We start from the raw sequence: 17,031 nt of genomic DNA on the forward strand, positions 1-17,031 counted from the left end.
TGGGGGACACGGGGATGGGGGGACACGGGGAGGGGGGACACGGGGAGGGAGGGGACACGGGGATGGGGACACGGGGATGGCGGGGACACGGGGGATGGGGGGACACGGGGAGGGGGGACACGGGGAGGGGGGGACACGGGGAGGGGGGACACGGGGATGGGGGGACACGGGGAGGGGGGACACGGGGATGGGGGACACGGGGAGGGGGGACACGGGGAGGGGACACGGGGAGAGGGGGACACGGGGAGGGGGGACACGGGGAGGGGGGACACGGGGGACTCGGGGGACACGGGAGGGGGACACGGGGAAGGGGACACGGGGAGGGGGACACGGGGATGGGGGACACGGGGAAGGGGACACGGGGAGGAGGGGGGACATGGGGGGCACATGGGGGGGACAGGGGGGGTTCTGGGGCTGCGGGGCCTTTGGGGAGTCATGGGGGTCACTGGGGGCTGGGGGGGTCACAGGGGTCACGGGGGTCACGGGGTCACAGGGGTCCGGGGGTGACAAGGTGGGACACATTGGGGTCACCCACGTGACCCCCCCGGCCCCGCCCCTCGACCTTTGCCCCGGCGCGGGGGCGGGGTGAGTCACTTCCCTTCCGCTGCCCCCGCGCGCCGCGGGGCTGGGCGTGGCCTCCCGGGGCTGGGCGTGGCCTCCCGGGGCTGGGCGTGGCCTCCCGGGCTGGGCGTGGTCTCGGCGGGAACGGGCGGGTTCTGGCGGGCTGGTGGGCGGAGTCCGGGGGAGCCGGGAGTGGGCGTGGCGCGCGTGACGCGGCGGGAAGGGGCGGGGCTGTCGGCGCGCGCGCTCCGGGCGGGCGGGGGAGGGGCCGCGGCGGGCGCGATGGTGAGAGCGGGGCGGGGGGAGCGGGGTGGGCCGGGGTCCCATGACCCCCCCCCGGCCCCCCGTGACCCCCCGTGACCTCTGACCCCCCGTGACCCCCCCCAGCTCTTCTACTCCTTCTTCAAGTCCCTGGTGGGGAAGGACGTGGTGGTGGAGCTGAAGAACGACCTCAGGTGAGGGGGGGGGGCGGGACCCCCCCAACCCCCCCGGACCCCCATGGACCCCCTCGGGGCTCCCCCGACCCCCACGGAACCCCCCGGGGCCCCCCAACCCCCCCGGGGCTCCCCCGACCCCCCCGGAACCCCCCGGGGCTCCCCAACCCCCCGGACCCCCACGGGACCCCCCGGGGCTCCCCCGACCCCCACGGAACCCCATGGACTTCCCCGAGGCTCCCCCAACCCCCCCGGAATCCCCGGGGCCCTCCCGGACCCCCTCGGAACCCCCCAACCCCCCCGGACCCCCATGGACCCCCCTGGGATCCCCCCGGGCCCCCCTAGACCCCCCCCGGGACCCCCCTGGACCCCCCGGCTCCCCCCGCCAAACCCTGGGATCCCCATGACCCCCAGCCCCCACCCCGGGACCCCCAAACCCCGCGGGACCCCCCCGGACCCCCCTATATCACCCAGGGGACCCCCCCCGGACCCCCCTCAAGCCCTCCAGAACCCCCCCGAACACCTCGAGAACGGCCGGGACCCCCCCCATGGACCCCCCTGAACCCCCCGGCTCCCCCCAGGGACCCCCCCGGCCCCCCCCGACCCCCCTGAACCCCATTTCTGCCCCCTTCAGCATCTGCGGGACCCTCCACTCGGTGGATCAGGTGAGGGGGGGCTGGGGGGGCGCTTGGGGGTCCGGGGGGGGGGCTTGGGGGGTCCAGGGGGGGCTGGGGGGGCTTCGGGGGGGGAGCTTGGGGGTGCGGGGGGTGGACTTGGGGGGTTTGGGGGTCTGGAGGGGGCTTAGGGGGTCCAGGGGGGGCTGGGGAGGCTTCTGGGGGGGAGCTTGGGGGTGCGGGGGGGTGGGCTTGGGGGGTCCAGGGGAGGTTTGGGGGTCCGGGGGCGCTTAGGGGGTCCGGGGGGGGCTGGGGGGGAGCTTGGGGGGTCTGGGGGGGGTCTGGGGGGACTTGGGGGGTCCGGGGGTGTTTGAGGGTCCAGGGGACTGGGGAGGGGGGCTGGGGGGTCTGGGGGAGGCTGGGGAGGGGGTGTTGGTGTCTGGGGGGGCTCTGGGGGCTGGGGGGGGCTTTATGGGGGGCAGGGGGGGCTCTGGGGGGCTGGGGGGGGTTCGGGGGGGGGCGGGCGGGGGTCTCTAACCGCCCCCCCCCCCCAGTACCTGAACATCAAGCTGACGGACATCAGCGTCACGGACCCCGAGAAGTACCCCCACATGGTGAGAGACCCCCCCCGCCCGGGGGGGCCGGGACCCCCGAGGGGGGCAGGGGGGTGCGGGGGCGTCCCACCTGGCGGGGGGTGTGTGGGGGGGGGTCCTGGGGGGCGCGGGGGGGTTGTCCCACCTGGCTGGGGGGGTCTTACACCTGATCTGGGGTTCTTGGAGGGGGTCGGGGGGGGCTCACACTGGGAGGGGGGTTGTGGGGGGTCTCATGCCAGGGTGGGGGTCCCAGGCGGGGGTCTCGGGGGGTCTGACGCCAGGGGGTGTTGCAGGGGGGGTCGTGGGGGTCTCATGCTGGGGGGGGGGTCCTGGGGGGAGTTGCAGGGGTCTCACACTGGGGGCTGGGTCCTGTGGGGGGTCTCAGGGGTCTTACACGGTGGTGGGGGTCCCGGGGGGGTTGCAGGGGTCTCACACCAGGGGGTGGGTCCCAGGGGTCTTACACGGTGGTGGGGGGTCCCGGGGGTTCGCGGGGGTCTCACGCCAGCAGGGGGATCCTGGGGGGGTCTCACACCGGGGGAGAGGTCCTGGGGGGGTCTCGGGGGTCTCACACCGTGGGGGGGTCCCGGGGGGTATCGCGGGGGTCTCACACCGGGGTGGGGGTCCCGGAGGGGGGGGTCGCGGGGGTCTCACACTGCGGGGGGTCCTGGGGGTGGTCTCGGGGGTCTCACACCGGGGTGGGGGTCCCGGAGGGGGGGTCGCGGGGGTCTCACGCTGCCCCCCCCCCCCCCCCAGCTGTCGGTGAAGAACTGCTTCATCCGGGGCTCGGTGGTCCGTTACGTGCAGCTGCCGGCCGACGAGGTGGACTGCAGGACGCGGCGCGCAAGGAGGCGCTGCAGCAGAAGCAGTGACCCCCCGGGACCCCCCGGGACCCCCCCGGACCCCCCACACCCCCCCGGGACCCCCCGGGACCCCCACACCCCCCCGGGACCCCCACACCGGGGACACGCGGCTTGCTGCAGGACGCGGCGCGCAAGGAGGCGCTGCAGCAGAAGCAGTGACCCCCCGGACCCCCCCGGGACCCCCCCGGACCCCCCGGGACCCCCCCCACCCCCCCGGGACCCCCCCGGGACCCCCCGGGACCCCCCACACCGGGGACACGCAGCTGCTGCAGGACGCGGCGCGCAAGGAGGCGCTGCAGCAGAAGCAGTGACCCCCGGGACCCCCCGGGACCCCCCCCGGACCCCCCACACCCCGCCAGGACCCCCCCGGACCCCCCACACCCCCCCCGGGACCCCCCGGGACCCCCACACCCCCCCCGGGACCCCCACACCGGGGACACGCAGCTCCTGCAGGACGCGGCGGATAACGACGCGCTGCAGCAGAAACAGGGACCCCCCCCCCCACCCGGGACCCCCACAATGGGGGACGCCCCCCACCCCCCCAGGGAGCCCCCCCCCACCACCGGGGTCCCCTCCTGAACCCCCTTAATAAACCCAGTGACCCCCCCCCCCTTTGCTGGGTGAGCCTGCGTCTGGTTTGGGGGGGGGGTCTTGGGGGTCCTGGACACTTTGGGGTGGGATTGGGGGGACTTGGGGGGCTGAGTCCCCTTTTGGGGGGGGGTTTGGGGGGTCCCGGATGCCTGGGTCCCGTTTAGGAGGGACTTGAGGGCTGGGGGACCCAAACCTTCAGGTTCCTGGGGGGGCGTTGGGGGTCCCAGGCACGTGGGTCCCCAGTTTGGGGGGGCTGGGTCCGCTTTCAGGGAGGGTTTGGGGGGTCTCGGGCGGGGGTCCTGAATGCCTGGGTCCCATTTTGGGGCGGACTTGGGGGCTGGGTCCCCTTTTGGGGTGGGTTGAGGGTCCCATTCTGGGGGGGGTGGGGGGATCCCTGGGTCCCCCCCCGAACTCCTGGGTCCCCTTTGGGGGGGGGGCGGGGGGGGCAGGGGGGTGTCCGTCCACGGGAGGAGCTGCCTTTCCCGCCCCACCGCCAGGGGGCGCTGCGGGCCGCGCGGCGCCGCTCTATTGCTCCCAGCTCTATGGTTCCCCCGCGAGACACGAGCCCCGCCTCCTCCCCGGCGCCAGCCAATGGCGCGGGGCGCCGCGCGCATGCGCGGACCCGGAGGCGGGGTATCGCGCATGCGCCCCGTGCCCCGCCCCACGTGTCTGTCTCGAGCCGCGGCAGCAGCAGGTACCGGCCGGGGGGGAGGGGCCGGACCGTGACCCCCGGAGCCCCCCCCGTGACCCCGGAGCCCCCCCCGTGACCCCGGAGCCCCCCCGTAACGCCGCCCACCCCCCCCCGGGCCCCCTCGGTACCCACCTCCCCCCGCCGGGCTCCCAGCGCCCCCCCCCCCGCTGCGGGCCTGGTGACCTCTGACCCCCGTCGTGCGCCCCCCCGGCCCCTCTGAGCCCCCCCCAGCGCCCCCAAACGCCCCCCCCATGGCCCCACTTTCTCTCTCCCCAATCAGGTCCCCCCAAGGCCCCCCCATACCCCAAATCCCCCCCCAGACCACCCCCATTTCTCGGCCACCAGAGCCCCCCGGACCCCAAGGTCCTCCCAGACCCCCCCATTTCTCCCCCCCCAGGGGCCCCCCCCGACACCCCCATTTCTTCCCCTTCTCTAAAGCCCTCCCAGGCCCCCCCATCCCCAGGCCCCCCCCCAAAACCCTCTTGACCCCCCGTTTTTGTCTCTCCGCCTCCCCAGGACCTCCTGACACCCTCATTTCTCCCCCCCCAAGGGCCCCCCCGACACCCCATTTCTCACTCCCAAGGGTCCCCCCCCAGCCCCCCCCTCTACTTCTCCCCCCCAGCCCCCCCGACCCCCCATTTCCTCCCCCCCCAGGGGCCCCTCGACCCCCCATTTCTCCCCCCCAAGGGTCCCCCCCCAGCCCCCCCTCTATTTCTCTCCCCCAGCCCCCCCCCCGACCCCCCATTTCCCCCCCCGCAGGGTACCCCCTGACCCCCCGTTTCTCCCCCCAGGCATGGCCCCCCCCGAGACCCCCCCCCCCGCTGCTCTTCCTCCCGCCCCCCCCCCGCCGACGCCCCCGCCAGCCGGGTGCTGATCGTGGCCCGTTACGGCCCGCGGCCCCCCCGCATCGAGCGCCTGGAGACGGGGGGGGCCCTGCCGGGGGGGCTGCGGCCCGGCGCCCCCCTGCCCGCCCTGCGCACCCCCGGGGGGGCCTTCCTCGCCGGCGCCGGCCCCGCCGCGCTCTTCCTCAGCCCCCCGCGCTGCTGGGGGGGGCCCCCCCCGAGGCCGCCCTGGTGCGGCAGTGGGTGGCCTTCGCCGAGGGGGAGCTGGGGCCGGCGGCCGCGCTGCTGCTGGGGGGGCCCCCCGAGGTACGGGGGGTTCGGGGGGGGCTGGGGGGGGTTTGGGGGGGCTGGGGGGCTTAGGAGGGGATTGGGGGCTTTGGGAGGGGTTGGGGGGCTTAGGAGGGGGCTTAAGGGGGCTGGGAGGGCTTTGGGAGGGGTTTGGGGGGCTTAGGAGGAGGTTTGGGGGGGCTGGGGGGGCTTAGGAGGGGGTTTGGAGGGGCTCGGGGGGCTCAGGAGGGGGTTTAAGGGGGCTGGGAGGGGTTTGGGAGGGGTTCTGGGGCTTAGGAGGGGCTTTGGGGGGCTGGGGGGTCTTAGGAGGGGGTTTAAGGGGGCTGGGAGGGATTTGGGGGGGCTGAGAGGGGTTTGGGAGGGGTTCAGGGACTTAGGAGGGGATTTGGGGGGGTTAGGAGGGGCTTTGGTGAGGGGGGTAGGGGGTTTTGGGGGGCTGGTGGGGGCTTGGGAGGGGTTTGGGCGTGGCTTTGGCGAGGGGGTGGGGGGTCTGGGGGCCGGGGGGGGTCTGGAGGGGGTGGGGGGTGGGGGGGCCGGGGGGGGTCTGGAGGGGGTGGGGGGGTCGGGGGGGCCGGGGGGGGGTCTGGAGGGGGTGGGGGGGCCGGGGGCCGGGGGCCGTGCTGACGCCCGCCCGCAGGGGCGGGACCGTGCGGGGGAGGAGCTGCGGCGGGGGCTGGGCGCCCTCGAGACCCACCTGCGGGGCCGCACCTTCCTGGTGGGGGAGGGGGTCACCCTGGCCGACGTCACCGTCACCTGCGCCCTGCTGGCGCCCTTCCAGAGGGTGAGACCCCCCGCGACCCCCCCCCACGCCCCCCCAACCACCGCGACACCCCCAAGCCCCCCCCAACCCCTGCGACCCCCCCCCCCCAACCCCCTCGGGACCCCCCTGGGACCCCCATGCAGCCCCTCCAAAACCCTCTGGGCCCCCCCTCCCCCACCTCCTGTGACCCTCACCAATGGCCCCCCACATCTGCTGGGGCCCCCCCACATCGCCCCCCGTCTCCTCTGTGCCCATAGGGCCCCCCGCGCCCCCCCCCCCCCCGAAGTCCCACCATGGCCCCCCCCAAACCCTCTCGCAGCCCCCCCCCAGCCCCCCCGCAGCCCCAATAGCCCCCCCCCAGCCCTCCAAGCCCCCTCACAGCCCCCCACGGCCCCCCAAGTCCTTCTGCAACCCCCGCCCCAGCCCCCCAAGTCCCCCCACATCTCCATGGGGCCCCCCCCACGTGTCACCTCTGTCCCCATACACCCCCGAAGTCCCCCCATAGCCCCACCACGGCCCCCCCGGGCCCCCCCCTCACCCTGCCCCCTCCCCCCGCAGGTGCTGGACCCCCCCGCCCGCGCCCCCTTCCCCAGCGTCACCCGCTGGTTCCTGACCTGCGTCAGCCAGCCCCAGTTCCGCGCCGTGCTGGGCGCCGTGGGGCTCTGCGGGGACGGGGTGGCTGCCCCACGGCGTGAGTGGGGGGCTGGAGGGGGGCTGGGGGGCGCCGTGGGGCTCTGCGGGGACGGGGTGGCCGCCCCACGGCGTGAGTGGGGGGCTGGAGGGGGGCTGGGGGGTGCCGTGGGCCTCTGCGGGGACGGGGTGGCCGCCCCACAGCGTGAGTGGGGGGCTGGGGGGCGCCGTGGGGCTCTGCGGGGACGGGGTGGCTGCCCCACGGCGTGAGTGGGGGGCTGGGGGGGGCTAGGGGAGGATGTGGGGTGCTGTGGGGCTGGAGGAGGATGTGGGGCTGGGGGTGGATGTGGGGCTGGGGGTGGATGTGTGGGGCCGGGGGGGGGATGTGGGGCCAGGGGGGGATGTGTGGGGCTGGGGGGGATGTGGGGCTGAGGATGGGGGTGTGACCCTGCTGTCCCCAGTGGAGCTGGAGCCCCCGGGGCAGGACGCTGTGGGGCAGGCCGCCATGGGGCAGGATGCCATGGGGCAGGACGCCGTGGGGCAGGACGCCGCCCCCCCAGCCAAGAGCGCGGCGCAGCTGAAGAAGGAGGCGAAAAAAAGGGAGAAACTGGAGAAATTCCAGCAGAAACTGGAAAAAAACCGCGAGCAGCAGGTGGGCGGGGCCGGGGCCCGCGGGGGGCGGGGCCATACCCGGGGGCGGGGCCATGCCCATTGGGGTGGGGCCAGGGCTCGCAGTGGGGTGGGGCCCATGGGGGCGGGGCTGGGAGCCGTGGTGGGGCGGGGCCAGACCCATGGGGGTGGGGCCAGACCCATGGGGGCGGGGCTGGGGCCCACAGTGCAATGGGGACCTGACCCACGGCAAGATGGGACCCCCAGTGTGGCGGGGGTGGGGGGGGGGAGGATGGGACCCCCAGTGGGTTTGCTGTGGGGTCGCTGTGGGTCGTGGATCGCTGTGGGGTTGCCGTGGGTCACCATGGGGTTGTTGTGGGGTCACCATGGGGTCGCTGTGGGTCGCTGTTGGGTTGTTGTGGATCGCTGTGGGGTGGCCGTGGGTCACCATGGGTCACCACGGGGTTGTTGTGGGGTCACCATGGGGTCGCCGTGGGTCGCTGTTGGGTCATTGTGGATCGCTGTGGGGTTGCGGTGGGTCACCATGGGGTGGCCGTGGGTCGCCGTGGGGCTGACGGGGCTCCCCCCGCGCAGGCGAAGGCGAAGGCCCCGCGGAAGGAGCGCCGGGAGCCCGGGGTGCTGCGCTACGACCTGCCCACCCCCCCCGGGGAGAAGAAGGGTGAGGGGGGGCGGGGGGCAGGGCGGGGCAGGGGGGCGGGGCACCGGGGCGGGGCAGGGCGGGGCACGGGGGGGCGGGGCACGGGGTGGGCGGGGCCTTTTGGCCGCTGTGCTGACGCGTGTCCCCTTGCGTGTGTGTCTGTGTGTCCCCCCTCTCGTGTCCCCATGTGTCCCCGCCGCCCCTCCCCCGCCCCGCCCTGCCCCGCCCCGCCCCTCCCCCGCCCCGCCCCTCCCCCACCCCCCCCAGACGTCTCGGGGCCGCTGCCCGAGTCCTACAGCCCGGCCTACGTGGAGGCGGCCTGGTACAGCTGGTGGGAGCGCCAGGGCTTCTTCCGGCCCGAGTACGGGGTGAGCGGGGGCGGGGCGGGGCGGGGCGGGGCGGGGTCAGCCTGCGAGGGGGCCCCGTGCGAAGGGGCCCCGTGGGAGGGTTTCGGTGCCCGGGTCCCTCGTGCAAAGGCCCTCGTGCGAGGGTCCTCGTGCAAGAGCCGCACAAGTGGGTCCCCGTGCGAGGGGCGGCCTCACGTGGGGCGGAGGGGGAGGGAAGCGTGCGAAGGCCCCTGCGCGGGGGGGGGCGGGGCGGGGCGGGGCTCCTCGCGCGAGCCCCGCCCGGCGAGCCCCGCCCTGCCCCGCCCGCAGCGCGGCAGCGTGGCGGAGCCAACCCCCCGCGGGGTGTTCGCCATGTGCCTCCCCCCCCCCAACGTCACGGGCTCCCTGCACCTGGGCCACGCCCTCACCTGCGCCATCCAGGACAGCCTGGCCCGCTGGTGAGTGCCCCGCCCCCGGCCACGCCCCCCGGCCCCGCCCCTGCCCCTGCGGCCCCGCCCTTCCGCGCCTCACGGCCCCGCCCCCTGCCCCCTGCGGCCCCGCCCTTCCGCGCCTCACGCCCCTGCCCCTGCGGCCCTGCCCTTCCGCGCCTCACGGCCCCGCCCCCTGCCCCCTGCGGCCCCGCCTTCCGCGCCTCACGGCCCGCCCCCTGCCCCTGCGGCCCCACCCTTCCGCGCCTCATGGCCCCCCCCCGCCCCCTGCGGCCCCCGCCCTTCCGCGCCCGCGCCTCACGGCCCTGCCCCCTGGTCCCGCCCCACGGCACTGCCCCGTGGTCCTGCCCCCCTGGGCCCTGCGGCCCCGCCCCCTGCGGCCCACAGCCCCGCCCTACGGTCCCGCCCCCCCCGGTGACCCACGGCCCTGCCCCATAGGTCCCCACCCCACGGCCCCACCCTGCGGCCCCGCCCCAGCCTTGGCCCCTGCTGGCTCTCCCCGCCCCACACCAGCTCCTGCTGCCTCCCCCCGCCCCACACCTCTCCCCTCACCCCACGGCTCCCCCCACCCCACGCTGCCTCCCTCCACCCCCCACCTCCACCCCCCGCCCTGCACCGGCTCCCCCCACCCCCCACTGGCTCCCCCCGCCCCACACCTCTCCCTCTGCCCCCACGTCGACTCCCCAGCCCCCCACCGGCTCCCCCTGCCCCCACACCGCCTCCCCCCACCCACCACTGGCTTCCCCTGCCCCACGCCTCTCCCCCCCGCCCCCCACCTCTCCCCCTGCCCCATACATCTCACCCCGCCCCACATCAGCTCCCCCCAACCCATGCCGCCGCCCCCCGCCCCCATGCCGGCTCCCGCCCCCCACACGTCTCCCCCGCCCCCACACGTCTCCCCCGCCCCCCCCCACGTCTCCCCCGCCCCACACGTCTCCCCCGCCCCCCCCACGTCTCCCCCGCCCCCCCCCACGTCTCCCCCGCCCCACACGTCTGCCCCGCCCCACAGGCAGCGCAATGCGGGGGGCGACGACGCTGTGGGCGCCGGGCTGCGACCACGCCGGCATCGCCACGCAGGTGGTGGTCGAGCGGCGGCTCTGGCGGCAGCGGGGGCTGACGCGGCACCAGCTGGGCCGCGACGCCTTCCTGCGGGGAGGTCTGGCGCTGGAAGGAGGAGTGAGTCCTGCCCCACGGCGCGCCCCGCCCCACGGCCGGCCCCGCGACCCCCCGCCCCGCCCCGCGGCCGGCCCCGCATTGCCCTCCTGTGCCCCACGTGGCCCTCCTGTGTCCCATGGCTGGCCCCACATCACCCTGCTGTGCCCCATGGCCGGCCCCACGCTGCCCCACTGAGTCCCCCGGCACTTCAGGGTGCCCTATGATGCCCCACAGAGCCCCACATCTAGCCCTATAGCCCCCCAGCCCCATAGCCACGCCATAGCCCCACAGCGCCATAGCTCTCCAGCCCACCCACCATGGCTGCCCTGTAGCTCCCCAGCTGCCCCATAGCCCCCCAGCCCCATAGCTGCCCCATAGCCCCCAGCCCAATAGCTGCCCCATAGCCCCCCCAGCACCATAGATGCCCCATAGCCCCCCCCAGCACCATAGATGCCCCATAGCCCCCCCAGCCCCATAGCTGCCCCATAGCTGCCCCATAGCCCCCCCAGCCGCCCCACAGCTGCCCCCCACCCCCCAGGAAGGGCGACCGCATCTACCAGCAGCTGCGGCGCTTGGGGGCCTCCCTCGACTGGGACCGGGCCTGCTTCACCATGGACCCTGTGAGGGGGGACCTGGGGGGTCTGTGGGGCTGGGGGAGGTCTGTGGGGCTGGGGGGGCTGGGGGGGGTCTGTGGGGCTAGGAGGGGTTTGTGGGGGGGGCCGGGGGGAGATTGGGGGCTCCGATGTGGGGGCTTGGGGGGGTTATGTGGGTCTGGGGGGGCTCTGAGGTGATCAAGGGGGGCTATGTGGGGTTTGGGGCACTATGGGGGGCTCGGGGGGGTCTTGGGGAGGTCTGGGGGTTTGGGGGAGCTTGGGGGTCTCTGAGGGGAGTCTCTGGGGGGGATGTCGGGGGGGGGCCTCTGGGGGGGTCTCTGGGGTGTCTGGGGGTCTCGGGGTCTCTGGGGTCTCGGGGGGGTCTCTGGGGGGTCTCGGGGTCTCTGGGGGGGTCTTGGGGGGGTCTCTGGGGGGGTCTCGGGGGGGTCTCTGGGGTCTCGGGGGGGTCTCTGGGGGGGTCTCTGGGGGTCTCTGGGGTCTCTGGGGGGGTCTCGGGGGGGTCTCTGGGGGTCTCTGGGGTCTCAGGGGGGTCTCGGGGGGGTCTCTGGGGTCTCTGGGGGGGTCTCGGGGGGGTCTCTGGGGGTCTCTGGGGTCTCAGGGGGGTCTCGGGGGGGTCTCTGGGGGTCTCTCTGGGGTCTCGGGGGGGTCTCGGGGGGGTCTCTGGGTCTCAGGGGGGTCTCGGGGGGGGTCTCTGGGGGTCTCTGGGGTCTCGGGGTCTCTGACCCGCCCCCCCCCAGAGCATGTCCCGGGCCGTGCGCGAGGCCTTCGTGCGGCTGCACGAGGGGGGGCTCATTTACCGCAGCACCCGCCTGGTGCACTGGTCCTGCGCCCTCAAGTCGGCCATCTCCGACATCGAGGTGGGGGGCCGGGGGGGTCCGGGGGGGTCCGGGGGGCTGGGGGGGGGGGCTGGGGGGGCTGGGGGGGGGTTCTGGGGTGGGTGGGGAGTCCATGGGGCAGCTGTGGGTCACTGTGGGGTAGCCGCGGGTCGCCATGGGTCACCATGGGTGGCCGTGGGTCGCTGTGGGGTGGCCGTGGGTTGCTGTGGGGTCACCGTGGGGGTCGCTGGGGGTCGCCAGGATCACCGTGGGGTGGCCGCGGGTCGCCATGGGTCACCATGGGTGGCCGTGGGTCACTGTGGGTTGCTGTGGGGTCACCGTGGGGTCGCTGTGGGTCACCATGGATCACCATGGGGTTGCTGTGGGGTCACCGTGGGGTCGCTGGGGGTCGCCATGGATCACCGTGGGGTGGCCGTGGGGTCGCCATGGATCACCATGGGGTGGCTGTGGGTCGCCATGGGGTGGCTGTGGGGTCGCCGTGGGTCAGAGCCCTCCGCCCCCAGGTGGACAAGAAGGAGCTGGGGGGGCCGGACGCTGCTGGCGGGTGCCGGGGTACGAGACCCCCATCGAGTTCGGGGTCCTGGTGGCCTTCGCCTACCCCCTGGAGGGGGGACGGTGGGTGTGGGGGCGGGGCCGGGGCGGGGCCGGGGCGGGGCGTGGTGGGGGCGGGGGCGCCCGGGAACGGGGGCACCCATGGGGGGTGGGGGGGGGGCCAGCCCCACAGCGGAGGGCTGGGGGCACAGTGGGGCTGCCCCATAGCGGGGGTGGGGCTGGGGCTGGCCCCGCCCCCTCCTCGGCTGACCCCCGCCCCCCCGCTGCAGGGGAGGGGGAGGGGCAAGAGGTCGTCGTGGCGACCCACCCGCCTGGAGACGATGCTGGGGGACGTGGCCGTGGCCGTGCACCCCGAGGACCCCCGCTACCAGGTGGGCGGGGCTCCGGGGGGGCGGGGCTCCGGGGGGGCGGGGCCTCCCAGAGGGGCTGTGGCCTCCCAGATGGGGGGGCGGTGCCCTCGAAAGGGGTTGGTGGGGGCGGGGCCTGGTGCACAACGGAAGCGTGGGGGTGGGGCCGGGGGTGGGTGTGGTCGGGGCGGGCGTGGCCGGAGGGTGACGTCACACCCCTCCCCCCAGCACCTGCGGGGGGCGCCGGGTGCGGCACCCCTTCACGGGGCGGAGCCTCCCCATCCTGCACGACGCCTTCGTCGACCCCAATTTCGGCACCGGTGAGGGGCGGGGCGGGGGTGGGGCGTGGGTGGGGCATGGGGTGGGGGCGGGGCGGGGGTGGGGCAGGGTTGGTTGAGGGAGGAGAGACGGAGAATGGGGTGGAGCCTCAGGTAGGTGTGGCCAGCAATGGGGTGTGGCTGACAAGGGTGTGGCTTAGAAGGGGTGTGGGGTGGGGCGTGGCTAAGGATGGGTGTGGCTTATAGTGGGGTGTGGCTTATAGAAGGCGTGTGGTTCTGAGTGGGGGCGTGGCTTGGAACAGAATTGGGTTGGTGTAGGGGTGTGGCTTGAGGTGGGTGTGGTTTGGGGGCGTGGCTGTGGTGGGCCACAGCTGGGGTGTGGGCCAAGACAGGTTTGGCTGTGATGTGGGTGTGGCCCGGTGGGGTGTGGTCGGGGTGGGGGGCGTGGCTTCCATGTGGGTGTGGGCCCAGAAGGGTGTGGCCCGGCTGGGGGTCTGGCCAGGGTGGGGGCGTGGCCCAATGGGGGTGTGGCCAGGCTGTGGGTGTGGCCCAGGGGTGCTGGGAGGCCCCCAGCCGGGCCCAGGGGTGGGTGTGTCGGGGGCGAGGCCGCGGTGGGCGTGGCCCCCCGCCGACCCCGCCCCCCCCGCAGGCGCGGTAAAGGTCACCCCCGCCCACGACGCCACCGACTTCGAGGTCGGGCGTCGCCACGGGCTGCCCTGCCCCAGCATCATCGGCGACGACGGGCGGCTGCTCAACGTGCCCCGCCCCTTCCTGGTGGGGGGAGGGGCGCCGGCTCGCGCGGGGCCGGGGGGGGAGGGGTGGTCGGTGGGGGGGGAGGGCTGACCCGCAGGGGGAGGGGGGGGCGGCCCATGGGGGGGGGGGGAAGGGGGTGACTCACGGTGGGGGGGGAGGGGGCGGGCACCGGGGGAGGCGGGGGCGGGGGAGGGGCGGGGTGGGGGCCGGTGATGGGGGAGGGGCGGGGCGGGGCGGGCGCTGGGGGAGGGGTGGGCGGTGGCGGGGGGCAGGTGCCGGGGGGGGGAGGGGGCGGCCGGGGCGGGGGGCGGGGCGGGCGCCGGGTGGGGGCGGGGCGGGGGCGGGGGTGGGCACCGGGGTGGGGTCGGGGCGGGGGCGGGGCGGGGCGCCGGGTGGGGGCGGGGCGGGGGCGGGGGGCGGGGCGGGGCGCCGGGTGAGCCGCCCCTCCCCCCAGGGGCTGCCGCGGTTCGCGGGAGGCGCGCGGCCGTGCTGGAGGCGCTGCGGGAGCGGGGGCTCTTCCGGGGCGTCACCGAGAACCCCATGGTGGTGCCCATCTGCAGGTGGGGCGCGGCCGGGGCGGGGGCCGGGGCGTGGGGGGGGCAGGGGCGGGGCCGGGGCGTGGGGATGGGGCAGGGCTGGGGCAGGGGGGGGCGGGGCTGGGCGGGGCCGGGCGGGGCGGGGGGCCGGGGGCCGGGCGGGCCGGGTTCACAGTGGGTCACTGCGGGGTGAATGCGGGTGGCCGTGGGGCAGTAGGGGGCAGCCGTGGGTTGCCTGGGGGGGGCGGTGCGTGTCAATCTGGGGCAGAAGTGGATGGCTGTGGGGCACTGGGGGGTGGCTGGGGGTGGCTGGGGGGGTCATCTGGGGGGGGCTGTGGGGGTCGCCCATGGGTCGCCGTGGGGTGGCTGTGGATCCCTGTGGGTCACTCTGGGATGGCTGGGGGTGGCCGTGGGTTGCTGTGCAGTAGCTGTGGATTGCTGTGGGGTGGCTGTGGGTCACCATGGGGTGGCCGTGGGTCACTGTGGGTCACCGTGGGTCACTGTGGGTGGCCATGGGGTGGCTGTGGGTCACCATGGGTGGCCGTGAGTCACTGTGGGTGGCCATGGGTGGCTGTGGGTCACCGTTGGGTCGCCGTGGGGTGGCTGTGGGTGGCCGTGGGTCACCTTGGGGTGGCTGTGGGGTGGCCGTGGGTGGCCGTGGGTCACCGTGGGTCGCCGTGGGGTGGCTGTGGGTGGCCGTGGGTCACCGTGGGTCACCTTGGGGTGACTGTGGGGTGGCCGTGGGTCACCGTGGGTCGCCGTGGGTCGCCCCCCGCAGCCGCTCGAAGGACGTGGTGGAGCCGCTGCTGAAGCCGCAGTGGTACGTGCGTGCCAGGGGCTGGCGCGGGGGGCGGCCGACGCCGTGCGCAGGGGGGAGCTGCGCCTGCACCCCCCCGGCCACGCCCGCCACCTGGTTCCAGTGGATGGACAAACATCCGGTGAGCCCCACGGCGCCCCACGGCGCCCCACGGATGGGCCTGCCCCCCCAGCACCACCCCCCCAGCACCCAGGGGAACCTGCCCCTGTGGGCGCTGGGGGGAGCCTGCCCCATATTCCAGCCCCCATAGCTAGTTCCTTGACCCATAACCGTGCCTCATAACCCTGCCCCATAGCCGTGTCCTTGCCCCATAACCATGCGCCATAACCTTGCTCTATAGGTGGGTCCTTGCCCCACAGCCCTGCCCCATAGCCAGGTCCTTGCCCCATAACCTTGCTCTATAGGTGGGTCCTTGCACCACAGCCCTGCCCCATAGCCGGGTCCTTGCCCCACAGCCCTGCCCTACAGCACCCAGGAGAATCTGCCCCACAGCTGGGTCCTTGCCCCATAGCCGGGTCCTTGCCCCACAGCCCTGCCCCACAGCTGGGTCCTTGCCCCATAGCCGGGTCCTTGCCCACAGCCCTGCCCCACATCTGGGCCCTCGCCGCACAGCCCTGCCCTATATCCTTCAGGGAGCCCAGTCCCGTAGCGCTGGGGGTGGGGGGTGCCTGTCCCATAGCCCCTGCCCCATAGCCCCAGGGGTGCCCTGCCCCGCCGTGGGGCCGCCCCCCAACCTCCCCCCCCCGCAGGGACTGGTGCATCTCGCGGCAGCTCTGGTGGGGCCATCGCATCCCCGCCTACTTCGTCACCATCGACGACCCCAACGTCCCCCCCGGGGAGGTCAGCGGGGGCGGGGGGGTGGCTGGGGGGCAGCTATGGGGCTGCTGGGGGCGTTGGGGGGCTGGGGGGGCCAGGGAGCTGCTATGGGGGGTGAGGGGGGCTATGGGGCTGCTGGGGGTCAGCGAGCGGCTATGGGGCTGCTGGGGGGATTGGGGGGCTGGGGGGGGTCAGGGAGCTGCTATGGGGTGGCTGGGGGGCAGGGAGCTGGGGGGATGGCAGGTGGGACCCCTTGCTGTGGGCTGGGGCCCTGAGGGGCATGGTGGCGCAGCTGCCGTGGGGCTGAGCTGTGGGGCGGGTGCTATGGGGCTGGGCCGTGGGGCTGAGCTGTGGGGCTGAGCCGTGGGGCTGAGCAGCCGTGGGGCGCGGCAGGACGGCGACGACCGGTACTGGGTGAGCGGCCGCAGCGAGGAGGAGGCGCGGGAAAAAGCGGCCCGAAAGTTCGGGGTGGCCCCAGAGCGCGTCAGCCTGCGCCAAGGTGGGGCGGGGGGCGCTGGGGGGCGCTGGGGGGGCACTGGGAGGGGCTGGGGGGCGCTGGGGGGGCTGGGAGGGGCGGGGGGGCGCTGGGAGGGGCTGGGAGGGGCGGGGGGGCGCTGGGGGGGCGCTGGGGGGCGTTGGGGGTGCTGGGGGGCGCTGGGGAGGTTGGGGGTGCTGGGGGGTGCTGGGGAGGTTGGGGGCGTACGGGGGGGCGCTGGGGTGCTGGGGGTGCGGTGGGGCGCTGGGGGGGTGCTGGGGGGGCGCTGGGGGGGGTTGGGGGGTGCTGGGGGGCGCTGGGGAGGTTGGGGGGTGCTGGGGGGTGCTGGGGAGGTTGGGGGGGTGCGGGGGGGTGCTGGGGGGCGCTGGGGAGGTTGGGGGGTGCTGGGGGGTGCTGGGAGGTTGGGGGGGTGCGGGGGGTGCTGGGGGGCGCTGGGGAGGTTGGGGGGTGCTGGGGGGTGCTGGGGAGGTTGGGGGCGTACGGGGGGGCGCTGGGGTGCTGGGGGTGCGGTGGGGCGCTGGGGGGTGCTGGGGGGGTGCGGGGGGCCGCGGGGGTGCGGTGGGGCGCTGGGGGGGCGCTGGGGGGGTACGGGGGGGCGCTGGGGTGCTGGGGGTGCGGTGGGGCGCTGGGGGGGTGCTGGGGGGGTGCGGGGGGCCGCGGGGGTGCGGTGGGGCGCTGGGGGGGTGCTGGGGGGGTGCGGGGGGGCGCTGGGGTGCTGGGGGTGCGGTGGGGCGCTGGGGGGGTGCGGGGGGGCGCGGGGGGGGCGCTGGGGGGGTACGGGGGGGCGCTGGAGTGCTGGGGGTGCGGTGGGGCGCTGGGGGGGCGCTGGGGGGGCGCTGGGGGGGCGCGGGGGGGCGCGGGGGGGTCACTGGTGCCCCTCCCCCAGACGAGGACGTCCTGGACACCTGGTTTTCCTCCGGCCTCT

The 17,031-nt window shown here is 76.2% G+C and overlaps 2 protein-coding genes across 3 annotated transcripts; both read left to right on the forward strand.

Annotated features, from left to right (window-relative positions):
* Positions 1-762: 762 nt before the first annotated feature.
* Positions 763-3,498, forward strand: LSM2 (LSM2 homolog, U6 small nuclear RNA and mRNA degradation associated). Of its 2 annotated transcripts, XM_064440156.1 has the most exons (7): positions 763-846; positions 949-1,016; positions 1,630-1,660; positions 2,164-2,223; positions 2,956-3,023; positions 3,316-3,384; positions 3,434-3,498. In XM_064440156.1, the coding sequence occupies exons 1-6, from the start codon at positions 844-846 to the stop codon at positions 3,371-3,373; spliced, it is 288 nt and encodes a 95-aa protein (XP_064296226.1). In that variant the 5' UTR covers positions 763-843; the 3' UTR covers positions 3,374-3,384; positions 3,434-3,498. The 2 variants fall into 2 exon arrangements, with proteins under 2 accessions (XP_064296226.1, XP_064296225.1); XM_064440155.1 differs by having other exon boundaries at positions 3,316-3,449.
* Positions 3,499-3,581: 83 nt separating this feature from the next.
* Positions 3,582-17,025, forward strand: VARS1 (valyl-tRNA synthetase 1; the record flags this gene model as incomplete). Its single annotated transcript, XM_064440154.1, is given in 28 exon segments — positions 3,582-3,629; positions 4,018-4,347; positions 5,136-5,492; positions 6,112-6,255; positions 6,793-6,925; positions 7,326-7,516; positions 8,068-8,152; positions 8,399-8,499; positions 8,788-8,912; positions 9,914-10,058; positions 10,060-10,082; positions 10,600-10,681; positions 11,413-11,532; positions 12,015-12,050; positions 12,053-12,130; positions 12,344-12,367; positions 12,369-12,434; positions 12,639-12,647; positions 12,649-12,730; positions 13,338-13,462; positions 13,896-13,910; positions 13,913-14,001; positions 14,756-14,802; positions 14,805-14,884; positions 14,886-14,908; positions 15,538-15,634; positions 16,004-16,109; positions 16,993-17,025. Coding segments are annotated over 28 exon segments (2,794 nt in total), but the record flags the coding sequence as incomplete, so codon positions are not given.
* Positions 17,026-17,031: the final 6 nt, after the last annotated feature.

This window comes from Phalacrocorax carbo, unplaced genomic scaffold (genome assembly GCF_963921805.1).
Source record: "Phalacrocorax carbo unplaced genomic scaffold, bPhaCar2.1 SCAFFOLD_396, whole genome shotgun sequence".
NCBI lineage: Eukaryota > Metazoa > Chordata > Aves > Suliformes > Phalacrocoracidae > Phalacrocorax > Phalacrocorax carbo.